The sequence below is a fragment of the Tenrec ecaudatus genome, chromosome 8 (genome assembly GCF_050624435.1).
Source record: "Tenrec ecaudatus isolate mTenEca1 chromosome 8, mTenEca1.hap1, whole genome shotgun sequence".
NCBI lineage: Eukaryota > Metazoa > Chordata > Mammalia > Afrosoricida > Tenrecidae > Tenrec > Tenrec ecaudatus.
The window spans coordinates 142,754,386-142,776,271 of record NC_134537.1 but is presented as its reverse complement, the minus strand read 5'-3'; the positions used below and the strand labels follow the sequence as shown (position 1 = coordinate 142,776,271).

The window sequence follows — 21,886 nt, the reverse complement described above, 5'->3', positions numbered from 1 at the left end:
TGCCACAGAACCTGCTGTGATGTTGAACATAATTTGTAAGTATAGCGATAAGGGAAAAACTGAAATGTACGAGTAACTTTCTCATTTCAAAAAAGGTGAAATGTTGATTGGTGGTAACAAACCTCTTCTGGGCATCCCAAATGAATGAAAATGTCCTCCCTAGTGCAGTTGGAGTTTTTCCACCAGGTCAGACTGTTAAATCACACTTTCTATTTAGAGTTTCTGAAAAGATTGCATAACATTGTGTGACAAAAAAGGCCTGATTTGTGGCAGACAGGGCACTGGTTCTGCCACCACAACAATGCACCTGCTTATGCAACCATCTCTGCCAGTTTTTTGGCAAAAAAAAAAAGACCCCAGCATGCCTCTCTTGCCCCATGTACCTTATTCTCCTGGACTTATTCTGTGCAACTTCTTTTTGCTTGTGCAAATGAAGAAGGACATGAAAGGACAGTGATTTGCCCACATAGAAGAGGTGAAAAACAAACGAGGGAGATGCTGTTAGCCATCCAAACAGATTAAATTAAATCACAGGTTTGACAAATGTATTATGTGTAATGGAGAGTACTTTGAAGGTGATAGGGTGGTTTTGTAAAAAATTTAAACACGTAGCGTTGAGAAAAAATTCCAGGTTTTCTTGGGTACCGTGTGTGTGTGTGTGTGTGTGTGTTTGTGTGTGTGTGTGATTAGTTGGGAGTTAATACATACATTGTTCCATAGTTCAATCATGTCAAGCAGTATTGTATAATTGTTACCACAGTTTTCAAACACTCTTTCCCTTCCTGGACTCCCTTCACATCATCTCCCTTTTACCTCCCCTCTCTCACTTCCCCCCAAAACTTATTCTACTTGTCCCTATATGTTCATTAATCCTGGATTTCATTTACTGAAAAGCATATTACACAACTTAAAGAGGGTGACCCCCAATGACATAACACCTCTGAGATAAACCCTACTATGAACAAATAAAAATACAGAAAATGTTGAGAACCAGATCAGGTTCAGAGTGCATCAGAGGGGGGTCAACTGACAAAGTTTTAACTGTCCAAGTTAGTTAATTCCTTTGATCTAGTTTCATCTCTCCAATGCATTTTATTTAGTAACCACTTCCTTCCCATCCCTCAATTATGGATAGAGGAAGAACATGGAGGCTTATTTCCTATGTAGTTCCCACAAAAGTATTGTGAGTTCCCACTGTCATCAGTAGTCTTCTGTAATGTAGATTCTCACAATTTAGCCTCTGCTACTTATCTGTCCATTGATTTAGGATTATATAATTTATAATCCTGTGACTGATGATTGTGTGCTTTTTCCATGTGGACTTGACATCTCGTTTAGATGGCTGCTTGTTTGGAGACAAGATTTTAGGACCCCAGACACTTTGATCTAATGGAATCTAATTTCTTTGCTACACGAAATGGCAGTTTTAGGCATCGTTAGTGGACTCAAGTTGCATTCCTTGAGTTCTGGGAAAAATCTTAAGAGATAAAATTAAAGATAATAGAGTGGATAAGATATCGATTTCCAATGAGATGTTGGTAGGTTGACTTCCAAATTCAAAGAATGAGCAAGCACATTGTCGTGGAAAAGATTTCCTCAGGGCAATTCCTGGCCTTTTTCTTACCCATGCAGTTCTTTCCTCTTAAGTCACCATGATCATCCTGTGTCTGGGGAAATCTATCAGGATAGCCCTTTGAAATCAAAAGCCGTTTCATAACCTCAGCTGACCTGTCTTAAATTTAACTGGCTCAGCAGATCCTCTTTGAAAGCCCCTATTTTGATTGATGCTTTTAAAGATACCCTAAGGTGTCCAGGTGGTGTAGTGGTTACAAGTATTGTTGTGATCCGTGTTGTTGGGAGTTCGAAAGCCCTCCCTCCGGAAAAAGACTGGACTTTCTATGCCAGTGAACAGTTACAGGCTTAGAAACCCCTAGGGGGTATGTGTGAGTCAACGGATGGCAGAGGTTGGTGTGGGAAGGGATTCCGACAAGTGCACTTTTGAGAGAACTTGCAGCCATCCTCTGATCGCAGAGACTTTCCACATTTTGTTTGCCTATGAGTGCATGTATGAACTAGAACCTTTAGCAGCACTTTTTAACTTGTCCACGTGCCACGGTTGTCTAAGTATGTAGGTGTATTGTATTTCCTCTTCTACACAAAAGCTAGCATACTATATATGCCTTGTGTACTTTGTAAAGACTTCAGGTTTCAAATGTTTTGGGGCTAGATTGTTCACCCACCGTGTATACTCCAGTATAAGCAGACCCGATTACTAGCTGAGGCACCTAATTTTACCACAAAAACTGCATTAAAAATGTGTTGAAAAAACTCGACTTATACACGAGTACATATGCATAGTATGTTTAATTAAAGAATTTGGAAACCTATTTTTAAATAACTTTAGGCAGAGGGGAGGGAACATTTAGACCATGTAGTCCATGAAAGAAGCTGTCAAATGGTATTGAGGGCAGAGGTCCAATTAGGTCTTTGAGACATTTGGACTGGGTATTGAATGTTGTTCTTGCTGTAATTATGTCATGGTCCTGCTTACCCTTAAATTTCATTATTTTGTTTTCACTACTTGTGCATTTGCACTAAAGCAGTAATTAAAACTGTCAGTAATAGCATATGAGTTATGATTCATCCTCAATTTTTTTCTCATTTCTAGGTTTTTTTTTAATTTAATAAATCTTTTTATTGGGGCTCATACAACTCTTATCACAATCCATACATACATCAGTTGAGTAAAGCACTCTTATACATTCGTTGCCCTCGTCATTCTCAAAATTCGCCTTCCACTTGGGTTCCTGGAATCAGCATTTCTAGTTTTAAAAAGAATCCCAAGGAATATTGGGATGGCAAGATACTCATTTGTGGTGCACATATGTGTAAAAATGGAAATAAGACAAAAGGGGGTTTTCAAAAATTGGTAGAAAATAGAACTAAAAGATAATGGAATTTTGACATCAACTTTGAAGCTCCCTTGTTTATGAGTATTGCCAGTTTATAAGAAAGTTATTACCAAAATACTGCTATATGAGATTGTTGGGTGGTCCTCAGGGAAATGTCTTCATGAGATTGGGCATTCTGTTCAAATTTTTTTATCTACTTAATGACACCTAAATGGCAGTGACGTTTGTAATGTTCTTCATATTGCCAAACAATGTTTCTATTTACTTTTATTTGCTTTCTTTTTTCTTGGACCATTTCCTGGAAGTACCACATCTTTTAATGTCCTGCTTGATACTCCCTTCTCTCCTCTCAGAGCACCTTCACCATTTTGACTTGCATACCTTTTTTAGGATAGGAGAGGAGAAAATTTTACATATTTGCTAAGTGAATCTGTACATGGTAGAAAAGATTAGCAGATAAGAGTGTCGGAACAGGAAAGAGATAATTACTCATTGTCTTATAACTGTAAACTCAAGAGACTCTTGGATTAATTACTCTATGCTATAACTGCATTTTTAAGTACCAAAGGAACACCAGGTAAGGTATATGGGTATATGTCTGGGAAAAAGATGGTTAATGATGGTTTAATTTTGTGGAGAATTATTGAAAATTCATGTGAGATTTCAGGTTGACCAGTCAATACCTCTAAAGAAAAATTAAGGGTCCCCTTCCTTCCTGAAACATTACATCACAATAACAGTGCTTGATTATCCATAAGCGTGTACACATTTGTGTGCCCCTACAGCCCCTGTTTCTGAAGCGTATTAAACATAGAGGAAAATGCGTCAATTGACATAAGCAGTGCAGTTCTGATTCCATACAGTAAAGTTTGGTGCATCTCTTCTCACTGTCTCAACACTCAGAAACGCACCACCAGAAAAATCTGTATTAGATTATTAATTTATTTTGGGTGCAGACTTTATAGGCAAGAGCTTTATTTACTACTGTTTATTAGGGGTTCCTATGGAGATGGTGGGGTGGTTAGGTACCATCGAGTTTATTTTAGCTCATAACAACCCAATGTAACAGTAAAACTGCCCTGAATTGGAAAGGAGACCTGCTGTGGTATAGAATGATGAAAACTTGTAGTGGGTGGGAAAGAATGAAACTAGATGTTAGAAATATTGACAGAAATACATAAAATTTTATGGCTCAATTGGGGAATACAGTATTATTTTTTACCTTGGTGACTAAGAGAATTGGTGTAAAGAGAATCAAGATTGAAGATGGATAGTTTTTGAAGAAAATTTAAAAGCTATTAGGAAGCTAAGAGTGGGTATTAAGGAGAGTCTCCATCAAATCTATCTCTTTAAATAATTTTGTCAAGTAGTTCTTTGGGAGATGTGAACTTTAACTGAAGCTATATTTTGTCACGACCCAGAATTTCATTGCTTTATCAGGTAAATATGTCACTAAAAGGTTTTTGGTTTTTTTTAAAAAAAAATTACCATTTGGGAAGTAGATCACAAAAGCCTTTCTTAGTCTGTTTTAGTAGGTGTGCTGCTTAAGTTTATGTGTAAACTTAGCTAGGCTCTGATTCTCATTGATGGGCAGATACTACATAGTCATTCTCCAGCTTGTGTTATGATGTGAGCATCAAGCAGTTAAAAGGGGAGTTTCCTTGGGCTGTTGCCTCCATATAATATATAGGGATCTTCTAGCAAAGCTCACCCTCTGCTGATTGATTCTTCATCCAATTCATCTTTCTCTGACTTTTGGTTCCTGTTAGGTTCATCAGTCACCACAACCATGTGAGTCAGGAGAAGCTTCCATCCTGATGTTTGATGCATGAATTTGGAACTTGCCGGCCTTTACAACTGCATAAAATACATGTTTTTACTTTACTGGTTTTTGCTTCTCTAGAGAACCAGCCTAACATAGTAAGGGAACTGCTGAAACCTGTCTACCATGTATTTAAAATATCAGGAACATAGTTTCAAACATCGCAGGAGCATACAAACCACCACACATGACAAACTGTGTTGCTTTGGTGCTTAGCAGGTCTCGGAGGAGCCTCCAGACTTTAGAGAGACAGGCTAAGAAAAAAAGGTCTCACAATCTTCTGAAAATCAGCCTGTGAAAACCCTATAGATCATAATGGTGTGATTATCAGTAAGCCTTTGTGGAGGTGGTGTCAACTTGGGTAGCATTTAAAGTAATTAATCATATTCCTTTTTTAATGATGGTTCTTTGATGAGACACTTTGTCAGAAATATCTATATTGGGACTAGAAATTATCAGTGGATTACTTTTTTTGGAAATGATACTAGGTTGGGGAAAAAAGCTTGATACATGCAAAATGGATAATTTTGAAATTAAGAAGTCTTGTGGTATGTTTTAGAAGTGTTGGCTTAAACTCCAAGAGGATAAAAGAAACTTATTCTTAGACAAGGAGCTTGCTGGAAGAGAGACCTAAAAGAAGATATGCTTTAACAGTGGGTGTCCCATGATATGAATGTCCAGAGTGGCACTTTTCTATCTGGATTGCAGATGGTGCATTGAAATGTTAACTAATTGTCTGAACAGGCTGTGATTTGACTATCCAAGACAAGGGGGAGAGAGTTTTTTGGGAGAGCTAGGAATGTTAGTTTACTCACCTCTGTCATTATATTAGATACCGTGATGAGACTAATGATCCAGTATGATTTTTTAAGGCTTCTAAAATAAGTCAAACCTTTGATTATTTATGATTGACATTTATTTCTTAACCAGGAGAATTGTGTCCATGAGTATTCCAGTATGTTTTGTAAGAGACTGGTGCCTTTTCAGTATTGATACTCAGTGACCACACAATACAGATATAATTCACTACCATCCAGGGGTCAGCTCATAGCGACCCTGTAACCAAAGAAACCAAACTTGCTGCTCACAAGTCAATTCTAACTCCTGGCGACCTTCCAAGACAGAATAGAGCTGCCCTCTTGGGTTTCTTGGGCTGTAGATCTTTATTATTAGGAAAGCTCATGTGTACCGCAGGGCAGCCGATCGTTTTAAACGGCAAGGTTTGTTTAGTAGCCCAGTGCTTAACCCATGCCAAAGTCAAACTTCCCTACAGTTTCCACGACTGCAGATCTCATGGAAGCTGACTGCCATATCTTTCTCCAACCAAACCACTGGTATGACCAGATCGCTGACCTCTGAGTAAGCAGCCAAGTACTTTAACCATTGAACCAAGAGTTCAGGACATTGCTACTGTATTGTAATAATTCAAGGTCCTCTTCAGATTGATCATTGCGCTTTACTAATATCATCTCTGGAGACATGAATAAAAGAAGTCTCAGGTTTGGGGTTGCAGATGCAAAAAGATTTTGATAACATTTTTCAGAGCCTTTAATGTGCTAATAGCCATGTGTACCTGTAAGATTGGCAGCCTATGCAGTTCTTTTCTTGCCCAAGGAACTCCTTTGTGTTAACAGTCATAGAGGATGCTGATCTTCTGTAGAATCCAGTTTGTAAAGAATTGCTCTGCAGTGCTAGGCACATTAGGAAATGCATGGATAACTTTTTACCCTTAAAGATCTTAAAATTTGGATACTTGCAGCACTTCTTCACAATTGCATGTAGTAATTACGTGACTGAATGCAATCTGTACCTTTTCTCTTAACATGGGCAGGAAACGAGCTCTGATGGCATACTGGGTTACAAATTGGGCTGCTAACTGCAAAGTCTGCAGTTCAAAACCATCAGCCACTCTTAAGGAGAAAGGTGAGCCTTTCTATACCCATAAAGATTTACAGTCTGGGAAACCCACAGTAACAGTTCTGCCCTATAGGGTCACTGGGTTGGTACTGATTTGATGGCAGAGAGTAAGGTAAGTATGCACCTAAAATTAGGGGAGAGGTGTCTTAACCAAATGGAGAAAGTAGGACATAAACAGTTTGCTTAAGAATAATGAGTATTTCTTCTTTGATCATTTAAATGAGTTAATAGACAATTTGAGGGTTGTTTGTAATAGAGTATGATTATATCTATGCTTGGGAAATAAAATAATTAAAATGAAATCTTAGAGATTAACTATTTGACCTTAAAACAAAGGAGCAAAGAGAATAAGATACTTTGTAGATTTTTAAACAGAAGTAATGTGACAGAAATAGGCAAAGGCCAGTCAGATTAGCATTTTACTTACATTATGTATAAGAAAAAATTTACAGTAACCTCTTTGAAAGCAGGAACTTTGTAACTTGTATAACCTGCTAAAGAAGGAAAGCAACTGTTTTACACTAAGGAGCTATGTTGAAAAGTGGTAAGGTTGCATCGCATCAAGGATTGAAAATTGGCAAGACCTGGAAAAGAAAGGCAAATCCCTCTGAGCTCTGGTCCTCAGGGATTTCACTCTATGTAGGAGAGTTATAGGTGAAAGTGAGAAGAGCCCTGGTAGTGAGTGCTTTTAAGTCTTCCGTTGCTAACCAAAAGGTCTGGTTCAAAGCTTCCCTGGAGAAAAGTGTGGTATTCGGCTTCTGGGAAGATTTACAGTCTTTGAAACACTCGAGCTATTCTGTACTGTTGTCATGGAGGGTTCATATATCAGTGGATTTTGCGGGGAGGAGATTTTGGTTTATAAGTGAAATTGTAATGTAGACCACAAGGATCATCAAATAGTAGTAACTCTAATGTGGGTTTTCTACAGATCTCAAGATCTTTCCGTAGATCTCATATTTCTTATCCTACATTTCTGTCAGAGAAGGGTTATGTAAAACCCAAACTTTATTGCTGTGTGGAGTTGATTGACTCAGTGACTGTTGATCAGGGTAGAACTGTCCCATAGGGCTTCCAGGTGTGCAGTTTTAATGAAACTGCCACGTCCTTGGAAGCAGAGTAGCTGGTGGGTTCCAACGGCCAACTTTTCAGTTAGCAGCTGAGCAGTTCGACCACTGTGCCACTCGGAATCTTGTCCGAGCTTAATCTCTGGGAACATAAAGAAAAGGAATGTGGCTGTAAGTTGGAGTGGGGAGTGCTACATGCTGGTAGGCGGGGCAGTAAGCAGTTTTAATGTTATAGTCTTGTTCTTAACTGCTCGTAGTTACCTAAAAGCAGGGTTTTAGGAGCCAAATGCAAATTCATATAGTTAAACTGTAAATCCTGACCCATCCACTTACTAGCATTGTAACCTCCGGAAAAATTACATAACCTTTCTGAGCTTACTATCTTCCTCTGTAAAACTGACCATTTCTCAGTAAGTTGTAAGAATTAGAGCAGAGGATCTACACTGGTGCAGATAGGAGCTGGAGGCGCATGGAATCCAGGGTAGATGATACCTTCAGGACCAGGGGTGTGAGGGGTTCTACTGGGAGGGTAGAGGGTGAGTGGGTTGGAAAGAGGGAACCAATTACAGGATCTAATGTGACCTCCTCCCTGGGGGACGGACAACAGAGAAAGGGGTGAAGGGAGACGCCGGACAGGGCAAGATATGACAAAATAATAATTTATAAACTATCAAGGGCTCATGAGGGAGGGGAGAGCGGGGAGGGAGGGGAAAAAACGAGGACTTGATGCAAAGGGCTTACGGGGAGAGCAAATGCTTCGAAAATGATGAGGGCAAAGAATGTATAGATGTGCTTTATACAATTGATGTATGTATGGATTGTGATGAGTTGTATGAGTCCCTAATAAAATGTTTAAAATAAAAGAATTAAATGAAACAATCAATTCATAAAATTACTTTGACTGGGTTGGCTTTGACTTGTTTGGGAGTAAAGTTAGTCATTGTTATTATCCATACATATTTTTATTTTCGGTTTTTTCACTGGAGAGAGTCCAAGAGTAGGATGACTGTTTTGTTACATATTTTATGTTAAAACCAATTCTGTTAACTGCATATTGACTTATTGGCAACGTGTTTTTAATATTAAAGGAAGCAAGTAATAGCAGAAACCTAAGCATGTGAAATTTATTGGATATAAAAGACCAATTCTTAATGTCTTAGGGAAATGAGTCATAAAACTTAAGCTTTACAGTTCCTGTTTTTACTGTTTGAAAGTCTGATGACACACATTAAATGTTTAATCATTTCCAAGTATTTCAATGTCTTCATCTTTTCTTTCAAAATTAAAATATGAAATAATCCCCAGTTTTTAAAAGATTATTTAAAAGTTGTTATTACTGCTCAGCACCTTGGACAGCATCTGGTGCAGCATGGCACGCCCGTGAACTCTGGCTTGAAGTTTGTGTTCTGGATTCAGGGAAGAAAATTGGGGGGAAGTTTTAAAACCTCATACGTTCTTAACAGTAAAATTTATAAAATGCAGATGGCTTATTTCAGAATGTTTGACACTGCCTATAGAACCCACTTCATGCATTAGTTTATGTTAAAATGATCTAATATTTGTGTTTTAACTTTCAGCTTTGTGTTATTCTTGGAAAATTTCGCACCACTTGTGAATTCCTTGAACCTGGGCGTTGCAAACCCACTTCTGTTGGGCCCATCTCCTTTGCACTTTGCTCAGATTAAGACTCAGTTGGCGCTTCAGCAGCTGAATGCCGTTGCCTCACATGGTTCTACACCACCTTATCCTTTATTAAATCAGGCTTTCTTGAAAATAGCCATGTCGAGACCCAGGTTTAATCCTCGAGGAAACTTTATACTTCAGAGGCCACGAGCGCCTAACCCTTCTGGAATGAGGCTTCCAGGACCATTTATGAGACCTGGATCTATGGGACTTCCAAGATTTTATGCAGCAGGAAGAGCCCGGGGAATTCCACACAGATTTGCTGGCCATGAATCTTACCAGAATATGGGACCACAGAGAATGAATGTTCAAGTAACTCAACACCGAACTGATCCAAGATTGACAAAAGAAAAATTGGATTTTCATGAAGCACAACAAAAGAAAGGGAAGCTTCATGGTAGCCGGTGGGATGATGAGGCTCCTATGTCTGCGACAGTAGAAGTGAAACAGAGCTCTGTAGCGCAGGTTACAGAGGAGAGTCCTAAAGTGCAAAGTCGCTATACAAAAGAGAGTGCCTCAAGTATCTTGGCAAGTTTTGGATTATCTAATGAAGACTTAGAAGAACTCAGTCGCTATCCCGATGAACAGTTAACTCCTGAAAATATGCCCTTAATTTTGAGAGATATAAGAATGAGAAAAATGGGACGCCGATTACCTAATTTACCTTCTCAGAACAGAAATAAAGAAATAATTGGTGGTGAAGCCGTTTCGAGAAATGTGATTGATTATGGGCATGCAAGCAAATATGGCTACACAGAAGATCCACTTGAAGTATGCATTTATGACCCTGAAATTCCAACTGATGAGGTCAAGAGTGAATTTCAGTCACAGCAGAGTGTTTCTGCATCTGCTCCCTCGTCAAATGTGATATGTAACTCTATGTTTCCTGTTGAAGATGTGTTCAGACAGATCGACTTCCCCAGTGAATCTTCCAATAATCAGCCCTATTTTCCAGTTGAGCGTGGAACGAAGATGTCAGGCATACACATTTCAGGAGGACAGTCAGCCCTTGAACCTGTAAAATCCACAAGTCAACCCGTTAGCCAAACAGTTAGCCAGACGACGAGTCAGTCTGGTACTTCAGCTGTGAGCCAGCAGTCTTTTTCTTCAGAGTTAATTTCAACCGTAAGCCAACGAGAACGGGTCCCTCGTGAGCCAGTCATCAATTCATCTAATGTTGGGTCAGGAGGGAATAAAAAAGACTACCGGTCAGAGGCTGACGCTCCCATTCAGTCTCCTTTTGGGATTGTGAAAGCATCATGGCTACCGAAATTCTCAAGTGCCCAGAAGATGAAGAGACTTCCAACTCCTTCTATGATGAATGATTATTATGCAGCGTCTCCAAGAATATTTCCACATTTGTGTTCTCTGTGTAACATAGAATGTAGTCATTTGAAGGTGAGTGTTTTTAAAGATCACTGTATCATGATACTCAGCGCCTAAGTTTCTTGTAAATTTTATATATATATGTTGGTGTCAACTAAGCATTATGGAAATGGCAGAGATAAATTTTCTTTCAGCATCAATACTTAGTTGTACTGTATTGGTAGCCCTGGCCTAAGTACTGAATTGAGTTTTAGATTTTCTGAATTTCTATTACTGGGCATTTCACATTGGTTCCATTTATTTTGAATTTTGAATTAGTTATGTTGAATCCCAGAAGATACTTATACAACATTAGCTACATATTTATGACTATGTCACCTGAGTCACCTTTATATAAATGAGAATTTTACGTATTTGTTAGTGTGGCAATTCTAAGATGTTGACATATTTGTACTACACACTTGTAAGAGAACACTGTATTAGAGCCTTGAGTGTATCTACCGATCTTGGGCTAAAGTCAATTAATGTGGATTTAAATAATGTCTGACTCTATACCGACTAGTGATTTTAATGTCATGTAAGAAGGTGCTTCCTAAAATAACCTTAGTCCATAGAAAAATTTGAGTCAATGTGAGTGAGCAGTTAAAAGTAGGAATAAAGTGTAAACTAGAAATTTGGGCTCAAGAAGAAAGACAATGTTTGGAAAATAATGATGGCAACATATGTAAAGGTTCACTTGGTATAATTGATTTATGGATTGTTATAAAACCTCTAAGGGCCCCCAATTAAAAAAATTTAAAAAGGAATTTTAAGAAAAAGAACTTTAAAAAAAGACCCTATATACTTTGATCATACAGTTGCATAGTGCAGACGCGCCGAAGAGAACATTAGTGGCATCACGTAGAATACACTGTTTGGTAGTTAACGTGCAAATTGAGCAAGGGTTTTCCAGTATGTTTTATGACATGCTTGGAAGCCACTTTTTCTAGTTATTGGTGTATAAATATATATACGCTAAGGTATAAATATGCTTCCTGGCAGTAGATTATAAAGGATCAAGAGGGAATCTACCATAGGAATAAGCTTTGGTTCAAGGCTATTGCATTAGTTGTGTACTTTGATATACAAATCTATATATAGTTGATAAGCTTCATATTGTTTTTTCTTCTTCCATTGTTGCCAGCAAGACCTCCTAAGGTTAACTCCAACCAATGAAATCATCCTTGCTGCATATCATGCAGCAAGATAATTCTCATTTTAGCCATATTTGCTGAGTTCTAATAAATTGTCTAATTCATAGAACTTAATTGTAGTCCATAAGTAGGTCCAGTCTACATACTGAATACAATATTGAAATCTCTGTTCTTGTGAGTGAGCACAAGCAATTCATATGACCATTTATTTTAAAATTGTAATTAGTCATGGTTTGAAGCCCAGATAAAGAACTTGGTTTTAATTTTTATTCTGTAGCATAGAAAAGGTACACATTTATTAACTAAATATTTAAAAAATGACTGAAGACTAACTAGATTTGGTGCTAGGAGCCCTGGAGGCACCATGATTTAAGCTCTCAACTGCCCCCCAAAAGTGGGTCATATCAGCCACTCAGAGTGGCTGCGTCTTTCAAGATCTACAGCCTTGGGAACCCTACGGGGCAGTTTTATTCTTAGAGTCACTGTTGCAATCGACTTCATGGTGATTGAGTTTGATTTATATTAACTCTGGGCAGAAAAAAGCTCTATAAAATTTTAATCCTCTGCTTAAGCAGTTTATTCTATTTCATTGGGGGAAAATACTATACATTCAAAAAGTTAAACATTAGTGCGCAACAGATGATTCTGTAATTCTTGTTTGAATATGCTGTTGGGAAGAGATATTAAATATTTCTGTCTCAATTTCAGGTTTATAGCATTAGTAACTTAATATTTCCTCTATATTTATCAATGTAATAAATGTATTCCCTGCCATCAAAGGGCTTTCTATAGTCTAGGTAAATGGTGAAAATGGCTAAATGCTAAGTCGTCTGGACTAGAGTAGTGTGGGAGGGAAGACATTTTGAAGTAGGTGGAAGATACAGGTTTTGAATCATGAGTAGCAAGCAGCCTTTAGATGGGCCTAGGGGAGTAGGGAAGACATTCCAAAGAGGAGCAGCAAAGTATAGAGAGCAAAGAATCTGAGAAATGACTACATTGCATTGCATTAGTGGGTGGTTGAAATGAGTGGTGTATGCAATATAAATAAATATACAGGCTTTGAAAAGCTAGCCTAAGGAGTTTAAACTTGTAATGAGAGGAAGTGAATTCTGGTTGGCATGTTGAAAAGTAGGTTTTATGGAGGCAAATTTGGCAGAAGTGGGCAGGGTAAATAGAAATAAGGATAGATTAGGATGCCTAATTTAGAGGCTTCTGTAGTTACTCTAGTGTGACATGGTGAAAGTTGGCATTCATACAGTAACAGTAAAAACTTGAGAAAAAATTATCTGATCATTAGTGCTCATGGTATGGTGTTGATCCCTATTCATAATAACCCCAATGGGACAGAGTAGAACTTCCTTGTAGGTTCTAATGGCTATAATCTTTATGGAAGCAAATTGTCAGGTCTGTTTTCTGCAAAGCTGTTGAGTGGGTTAGAACAGCCAACCTTTTGAGTTCACAAACTCTTAACTGTTAAACCACCAGGGCTCTCTTAAGCTTAGAGAGATTGCCATTTAAAAAAAAAGAAAGAAAACCAAGATCAAAACCACCAGCAAAACACTTCAGCAAACTTAACAGCACAAACAGATGGGTGATCTAAGTTATGAATTCTTCATACTAGATGGCCAAATGATAGGGATTGATGAACTTGGACTCCGATAGTACAAATGACCTTTTTATTTCTGTGATACGTCTTTACTGTCTCAAGAGAGCATATGTATGACATTATACATGTGTTTCTGTTTACAAATTAAGATTTTTTCCTGCTAAGTGCTACCTGACAAATCTGTCCCCCACTAGTCTATATAAGACCGAAGATGTACTTTGGAAGGCAACAATAGAAAGTGAAATAAATTTCTTTCCTGAACTGGGACTCAAGACTTTAGAGAAGGCAGAATGCTCAATAACCAGTCCTTGTTTTTAGATACTGTATCTTTCTGAATTTTATCATTCTGTTAGAAATAATTGAGTTCAAGGAAATAATGACCCATGTAAAAATTTTTGAGGTAGTTGGGTCTCTGTTATAGGTGCTAGGTATTTTCAGTTTCATTCTGGGTCCATCAAATCTGCAACTCTTGGAACAACTACTTAGAAGATAATTGCCACTTTTTTCTCTCCATAAGCATTGCTATTCTTTGGATGCATATCCAATGGATGTTATTGCTAAAGAACATCTAGAAATTAGGAAAGCATTGAGTTATATTTACTCAGTTAAAGCGAGTAATGTCATTGAGAGAAGTGGATCTTTTAATATATAGCATGGGTGTTTTGTATGTGTGTGTTGAACTAGAAGGATAATATGCCTAATATAAAGAAGGCATGTATGATACATGTCCAGTATTGTATCTTAATATTTTTCCAAGAAAAATTGGGAAACCTGGATTTGAGGGTATTTTTAAGTGTTGGATATTTGCTTAAAATATTTCATGGTCCAAATAAAGCACAATCAACCTACTTCTTCCCAGTGTGTATATTTGATGTAAACAATATCCAAATAATAAAACAAGCTTGAGCTTAACATTTATAAGGAATCTTCACTGCCAATCCCTTTCTATTTGTGTAACTACATCTGTGCAAACTTCGCTCTCAGCCTGGTGGAGCTGTTGTGTAAAGCATTGGACTACTAACTGCAAATCAGCTGTTCAGACACACCTGCCACTACAAGAGAGAAAGAAGAGGCTCTGCTCCTGTAAAGATTTGCAGTTTCAGAAACCCTGTAGAGGTCACTATGAGTCCGAATCAACTTGATGGTAGTGGGTTGGGCTATTTTCATGGCTAATGGAATAGTTTGGGGTTTGTACATAATTTGCTGAATACTGCAAGTAGCATGTGCCTATTTGAAGATTATTCTTGCTAAGCAATACAAAATTGGTGTTCACTGTAGTTTATGCTGGAATCTGCTAGATCATCTTTAGCAGTGATAAAAATGAACATTTGAAATGGGTATTAGAATAACATTTTTCTCAAAAATTTTAAAGTACAGGAATGTATGGTTATTTTTTCTACCTATCCAATTACTTCAACAAAATACATTGAGTAGAAGACACATTTCTTTGAGCTAACTTTTGGGACTCTGAAATCTATAGGCAGTCCCAAGGTTATAAATGAGTTCTGTTCCTAAGTCAGCCAATAAATTGAATTTGTAGGCAAATTGGAAAAGTTAGGTACAATTTGTATCTAATGTCAGCAGTCAAATACATCATAGTATATAGTGATGGTATCTACCTTTCTGTGCATAAAAAATTGAAACAGTTTGAGATGCACTAAAACATCTTTAACATAATATAGGGATAATAATTTGATGCTCTTTGCAAAGTAGTGCCTTTTGTTATTATAAACCACTGTATAGGCCTTAATGTTTAATATAGGCTATATGAGTTAGGTTCATAATTAAGCTGGATGTTCATAACCTACATCTACTGGCTTCTCCCTTCCTCCAATTCAGATCTGTCTTTCAGGAGTTATATCTGAGTACTGATGTTAATTTTAAGGAAGATTTGCTTGTAGCGTGTGAGAAACGATTTTGTTAATTGTGAAGCTTTATTTGTAAATGGTGTTACTTGCTCTTAAAATCTTCAGTTAGAAAACAAACTAGATTTGATCAGCTGGAGTGTCTAATTTTTTTTTACAAACTTTATTGTTTGCCTGGATAGTATTAGAATGTTATTAGCTGAAGAGTTGGAGAGTTTTTATTTTATTACAATTGACATTATTAGTTTGAACTCTAAAGGTATAACTTACTGAAACCTTATATTTTAAAGATCCCATTTCTCACATGGCGCTTGTTTATAAAATTTTTGGTGTTCTCTGGAATGTTGATTTAATGTTCACAATTGCTTATTTTTCTGTTCCATTAATATTTTTCTGAGTTTAAATTATGAAGGGCTTCAGTAAGTTTGTGGGGATAGTCCATTGTTTTTTAATTCCATTTGCCTGTGGAATTTTTAAAGCGCCCCTTATATGTGATTTAAGTATTTTTGAATGCTAAAATATTTAAAGTGAGCTCATTGAGTTATGGTATTAAGTGCATTTATTTGTTTAACAGCCTAATTCATTAATCAACACGAAGAATATTCTAATTTCAGCATTTTTCTCTTTCAATAGGATTGGATTCAGCATCAAAATACATCAACTCATATTGAGAGCTGCCGACAATTACATCAACAGTAAGAATAAGCCTCCATCCCCCACTTCTTTTTTGATAGATGGCACATTTACAAGCTAATGTTAGATGTTTATAGGTTATAACGCATAGCAACAGCAGAATGAACACTGCCTGGTCCTGCGCCATCCTCACAGTTGTTCTTAGCTTGAGCCCATTGGTGTAGCTACTGCGTCAATCAGTCCACCTCATTGAGAGCCTTCCTCTATTTTGCTGCCGTCTACTTTGGAGAACAGTATTTTCTAGAAAGTCAGTGCCTGTTTAAAATACTAATTTGATAAGCATATATTTAATATTTTTTCAAAGGGGGAGTATGAAATAAGGTCACCAGAATGGTAACCACATGTTCTTCGGCAGATGGGTTTATGGCAGCCATTGTAGCTTTTCATTTTGTTCTTTATTTTTTTTAATTGTAAATGTAAATTTAATAATTACTACAAAGTTTTTTTAATCATACAAGAATCTAAAATCATAGTGCAATCTTGATAGCTAAAAATAAATCATGTGAAACCTGTAGCATTTTATTTTAAAAAATGAAAAGTTTCAGAATAGATCTAAATCTTAATTTTTCAAAAAATCAGCACAAAGAGTACAGTATAAAGCAACTCATTAAATATGAACTTTTGTTTTGTGATGCACTGCATCAACATTTTGCATACACCTTGATACAGAGGATTTTTAAATTGCATCCTATTTAAATTAAAAAAACAAAACATTGAGACCTGAAATTGCTATAATTCTGACAAAAGAAGACTTTCCTCCAACAAAACAAACTTTGTGTATGTATACAACACATTAGCAGTCTTCATTGAACCTAAAGCAAAATTTATATTTAAAAAAATTAAATTAGATGTACAAAAAGCAGACGTTTAATATGCCAAAGACATGTTGTTTGATGCACTAAATGGCAATATTTAGGGCAATTGTTAAAGTTAAAAAGTGGCATTAACAGCTCTGTACAGTAATATTTAGAATAACTCAAAAGGAAAATGAAAACCACCTTTATACCATGTTTCCACTAATTGTTCTGAAGATGCTCAATCACTCTCAGTTGTTTTCCCTTTGTTTTAAGATAGGCTATCTTGAATCCAGTGTACAATATATTATTGTTTCTGGACCAAGTATAAGCATTCACATTTGCAAAGATGTTTTGTAATGGGTCCTTGGCCTCAGTGAAAGGATAGGAGGAACTAGTGTTTATTTTCAAATTCTGTTACTGACTTCTCATCATCCTGTATAAGTTGAAGAGCTGTCAAACTATCAGATAATTAGGATCAGATTTACCTCTTTGGTATAAGCTTGAAACTGTTCATGATAGCTTTCCAGGCTAGCTTCTTAATGAGCCAGAGTAAATAATCCAAGGAGCATAAGAGAACAATGAAGTCTGAAATATAATGCAGGGCCAGCAGGCGCTGTAATTGTAAGTTAATGTTTTGTTACAGGAAAGGTCAACAACAATAATAGATTTTAGAGAAACTATTGCCTTATAGAGGTTTCAAGCAAAAGGTCACGCTTCAAAGTGACCAATCTTGTAACTTATAGTTGGGATATTTTTGCTTCATTTTGGCATTTTACTGTAATTTATAGCATATAATTAACCAAGAACTCAATACTATCTTGGCACAACAGACTAAATTTGTTTAGTCCTTTGGTGGTGGGGTAACTTTTTCTCCTGTTAAGGCCCTGTTCTTTATAACACAAAATAAAGGTATAAACAAGGTTAGTGTTACTCTATTATCATTCTTGTATTTTTTCTTTGTGACATAAACATGTATATTTTTGTTCTTGGAGTTTTTAAGTGGACATGTTTTAAAAGCTTCTAAAATTCGGCGGCGGAGCACGCGTGTGTGCCGGCGCAGTTGCGTTAGGGTTTTTTGTCATCGGCCCTGCTGTGGAGCGAAGCTTGTTCCTCTCCCGCTCAGCCCCGCAGCTTGAATTGACCAAAGCAATGGTTATGGAGAAGCCTAGTCCCCTGCTGGTTGGGCGGGAATTTGTGAGACAGTATTATACACTGTTGAACCAGGCTCCAGACATGCTGCACAGATTTTATGGGAAGAACTCTTCTTATCCCCATGGCGGCTTGGATTCAAATGGAAAACCAGCAGATGCTGTCTATGGACAAAAGGAAATCCATAGGAAAGTTATGTCTCACAACTTTACTAACTGCCACACTAAGATTCGCCATGTTGATGCCCATGCGACTCTCAATGACGGTGTGGTGGTCCAGGTGATGGGGCTGCTCTCTAACAACAGCCGGGCTCTGTGGAGATGCATGCAGATGTTTGTCCTCGCTCCTGATGGCTGTGTTGTGAATAAGTTCTATGTCCACAACGGTATCTTCAGATACCAAGATGAAGTTTTTGGTGGCTTTATCACCGAGCCTCAGGAGGAATCTGAGGAAGAAGAAGAGGAGCCTGAAGTAAGACAGCAGACCCCTGAGGTGGTACCTGATGATGCTGGAGCATTTTATGATCATACTGTCAGCAATGACTTAGAAGAACATTTAGAGGAACCGGTTGCTGAACCAGAGCCTGATCCTGAACCAGAACCAGAGCAGGAGCCCATACCTGAAATCCAGGAGGAAAAATCTGAGCCTGCCTTAGAAGAAACTGCTCCTGAGGATGCTCAGAAGAGTTCTTCTCCGGCTCCTGCGGATGGGCCTCAGACAGTGCAGGAAGACTTGAGGACATTTTCTTGGGCATCTGTGACCAGTAAGAACCTTCCACCCAGCGGAGCCGTTCCAGTTGCTGGGATTCCACCTCATGTTGTCAAAGTCCCAACTTCACAGCCCCGTCCTGAGTCTAAGCCTGAATCTCACATTCCTCCGCAGAGGGGCTCCAGACCAATTTGTGAGGCTGGTGAGCAAGGTGATGTTGAACCTCGAAGAATCGTGAGACAGACACCCTGATAGCCACCAACTCTTCATTGGCAACCTGCCTCATGAGGTGGACAAATCAGAGCTTAAGGATTTCTTTCAAAATTATGGGAACGTGGTGGAGCTGCGCATCAATGGTGGTGGGAAATTACCTAATTTTGGTTTTGTTGTGTTTGATGACTCTGAACCAGTTCAGAAGGTTCTTAGCTTAGCAACAGACCGATCATGTTCAGAGGTGAAGTCCGTCTGAACGTAGAGGAGAAGAAGACTCGAGCCGCCCGGCAAGGAGACCGTCGAGACAAGCGCCTGTGGGGACCTGGAGGCCCACGGGGCGGGCTGGGCAGTGGAATAAGAGGCCCTCCCCGCGGAGGCCTGGTGCAGAAATCAGGATTCGGAATGGGCAGGGCCATTGCTCCAAGGCAGTGAATACTTGGGTCACTGCTCGGCACACGGCAGTACAAACCATCGTTCGTGCAGAAGAGTGGATTTCTTCAGCCAGCCTTCGGTATCTCGGATCTTGGCCTTACCCTAGTCTGTCAAGAACTGCTTCCGTTTGTCCACTGCACTCCTTTCCGTGCTTACGGTGTGTGCGCCCTTCCCGCTCTTTACTCTCCTAATCTTTGAGTCCTTCACTACCAATTTTGTGGAATGGTATTTTAGGAAAATGGATTTTTAAAGAAGACGGAAAAAAGAAAAAAAAAACTGAATTCTCTTGCATATACAGACTTGGATTTTTTTTTTTTAAACAGCCATCTTCCCCCCCCACCCCCAAAAAAAAGGCTTCTAAAATTTAACCTTTTGCAAAAGATGCAAAGGACCTGAGGGCCATTAGATTTACTGCAAAATACCTAATGGATCCAATCCATTTAAATAAGTACCATATGCATTCATGTATAAGCCGAGTTTTCCCGCACATTTTTAATGCAGTTTTTGTGGCAAAATTAGGTGCCTTGGCAGATACTCAGTTCGACTTATACTCAAGTATGTAGGCATACTTTTTTTGAAGAAGTTTTTGTAGATACTTGACTCTCAGACTACACTATACCCAAAGAATGTACCTATAATGTGGATTTTGTCGTTTTCCACCTCAGGTACTCTTCTTCAACCTGCTGCTTTCTTCATTTATTGAACAAACTCATATTTCTGTACTAGATCTTTTCCATCATGGATCTAGTAGATAACTTTGTAAACATGTATTTATCACCTCCAAGTACCAAAACCAAGATTATTTACTGCCTTGAGTCATAACTTTTGTTAAAAGTTCGCAACTAAGGATTTACAGCTAGATTAACCCAATACTACCTGGAAAAAGTAGTTCCAGAAAGTCTCATAAATTTTAAAATCCCCAAACAGGAATCTTAATGGTTTTTGTGTAATAGCTCTACTGAAGAAAATGCAACTGCACGTATTACATCAGACACTATTAAAGGATAAGCAACAGCAACAAAGATTCATTTCTGAAGACCAAGGTTTACCATGGCAAAGTCTAAAAACTGAGCAAAGGATACTAGATACTAAGTCCCAGTCCCAGAAAAATAATCACTTTCTACCTTCCTGCTACTCAAGGAACCAAAGGAGTCAAGTAGAGGAATTGTTCTTTCTGGACAACCATTAAATCTTTAAGAACAAATAGATATCCCTGTTATTCTTTCAGGGCATTATTTTATACATGTTCCTTTTTTTTTAAAAAAAAAACCTTCAAAATAAAAATGTGTTATTTATTCTTGTGATTATTTTCAAATAGTTTCTTGAATTCCTGTGACAAGCTTTCCAAGCAATTTTTCAAATAGTCAAAAAGTTCCTTTGACAGGAGATCCTATCCCATGGTTAACAGATCCCAAACCGCTCATTCAAAGTCATCCCTGTCTGTTTTCCAACACTATCGATGTCAAGGTGTAGGGGAACACCTTTAGGAACTTTCTTTACATCAGGTTGCTCCCGTTTTGCCAAGAATGATGGTACAGAGGTACAAGTTAATTGTGGTTTCTGAGTTACTGGGTTATGAGCGGCTCCAGGATTGTCAATAGATACAGTTAAAATTCCTCCATTTGTGGTGGAAGTCCGCCATTGACGAGCTCTTTTTGCTACTGCATCGTCTACTTGTTCTATGTTCAACTGGGCCTGAACCTTCAGGCCTCTTATGAAAAGTTGCCTGACAAGTGTTTTTCTGGTTGCTTAATTTTTTTCCTCTTCTGGTAAAGTTGGCTGGAATGTTACTTTTTCTTTTTAACAGGTTAGATCTCTTGAGAACTGCAGCTGGTTACCTCTGCACTTCATTTTGTCTCAGAGGTCTGTCTTCTTTTTCAACACTGGAAAATATGGCTCTACATATGGCCATAGGTGGTCAATTCATAGGACTAATTCCTTTTTGAATTCCCATTGTTTTTCTAGCTGCAAGGCCAGTGATAACTCCATAAGGACGTCTCTTTCCAGGCATTACTCTTCCTCTATGGCTCTGACTATTTTTACTAAAACTAGAATTTGGTTGAATTTCCCACCCTACTCATCCTAAATTGCCGGGCACCACTTTGCTGAAGTCGTCTGTTTAGTCTTGGAAAATTCTGTTTCTTTCCTTCCTTTCGATTCAATTTGATATCACCTAATGACGTATTGATTTTTGTCCAGGTTTTCATTGCTGCGGGCTTTCGTAAGTGGTGATTGGTTTGCAGTGGCTCCCAGTAAACTGGTACCAAACTGGTTCATGGCTGGAGATGTCATGCTGGAAGAGTCAGTGGGGAAGGCCAGAGAGCGAGGCCTGCCACCTCCCATTCGCACACATGGACTCTTCATTGTGTTCTTAATGAAAACATAAGGTTTTTGTTTTTTAGGTTATCATCCAGAACTTTTAGTCATGAGTGAAACATCTAGGTTTTAAGTTTTTATACAAACATTGAATTTATTAACTCAAATAGCTGGGAAGTTTACTAGTTAG

At 38.1% G+C, this 21,886-nt stretch overlaps 1 protein-coding gene and 2 pseudogenes across 7 annotated transcripts in view; 2 read left to right on the top strand and 1 right to left on the bottom strand.

Annotated features, from left to right (window-relative positions):
- ZNF638 (zinc finger protein 638) overlaps positions 1 to 21,886 on the top strand; it is a 138,125-nt gene that overhangs the window by 56,078 nt on the left and 60,161 nt on the right. For 6 of the 7 annotated variants that reach the window (XM_075556986.1, XM_075556987.1, XM_075556985.1 and 3 more), the window contains 2 exons: positions 9,293 to 10,796; positions 16,022 to 16,083. In XM_075556986.1, coding sequence (XP_075413101.1) covers positions 9,293 to 10,796; positions 16,022 to 16,083 — 1,566 coding nt within the window. Of the gene's footprint in view, positions 1 to 6,565; positions 6,658 to 9,292; positions 10,797 to 16,021; positions 16,084 to 21,886 lie in introns of all 7 variants that reach the window. The other variant, XM_075556989.1, reaches the window with a different exon arrangement.
- On the top strand, positions 17,850 to 19,523 carry LOC142454511 (ras GTPase-activating protein-binding protein 1 pseudogene; annotated as a pseudogene).
- On the bottom strand, positions 20,782 to 21,657 carry LOC142454613 (UAP56-interacting factor pseudogene; annotated as a pseudogene).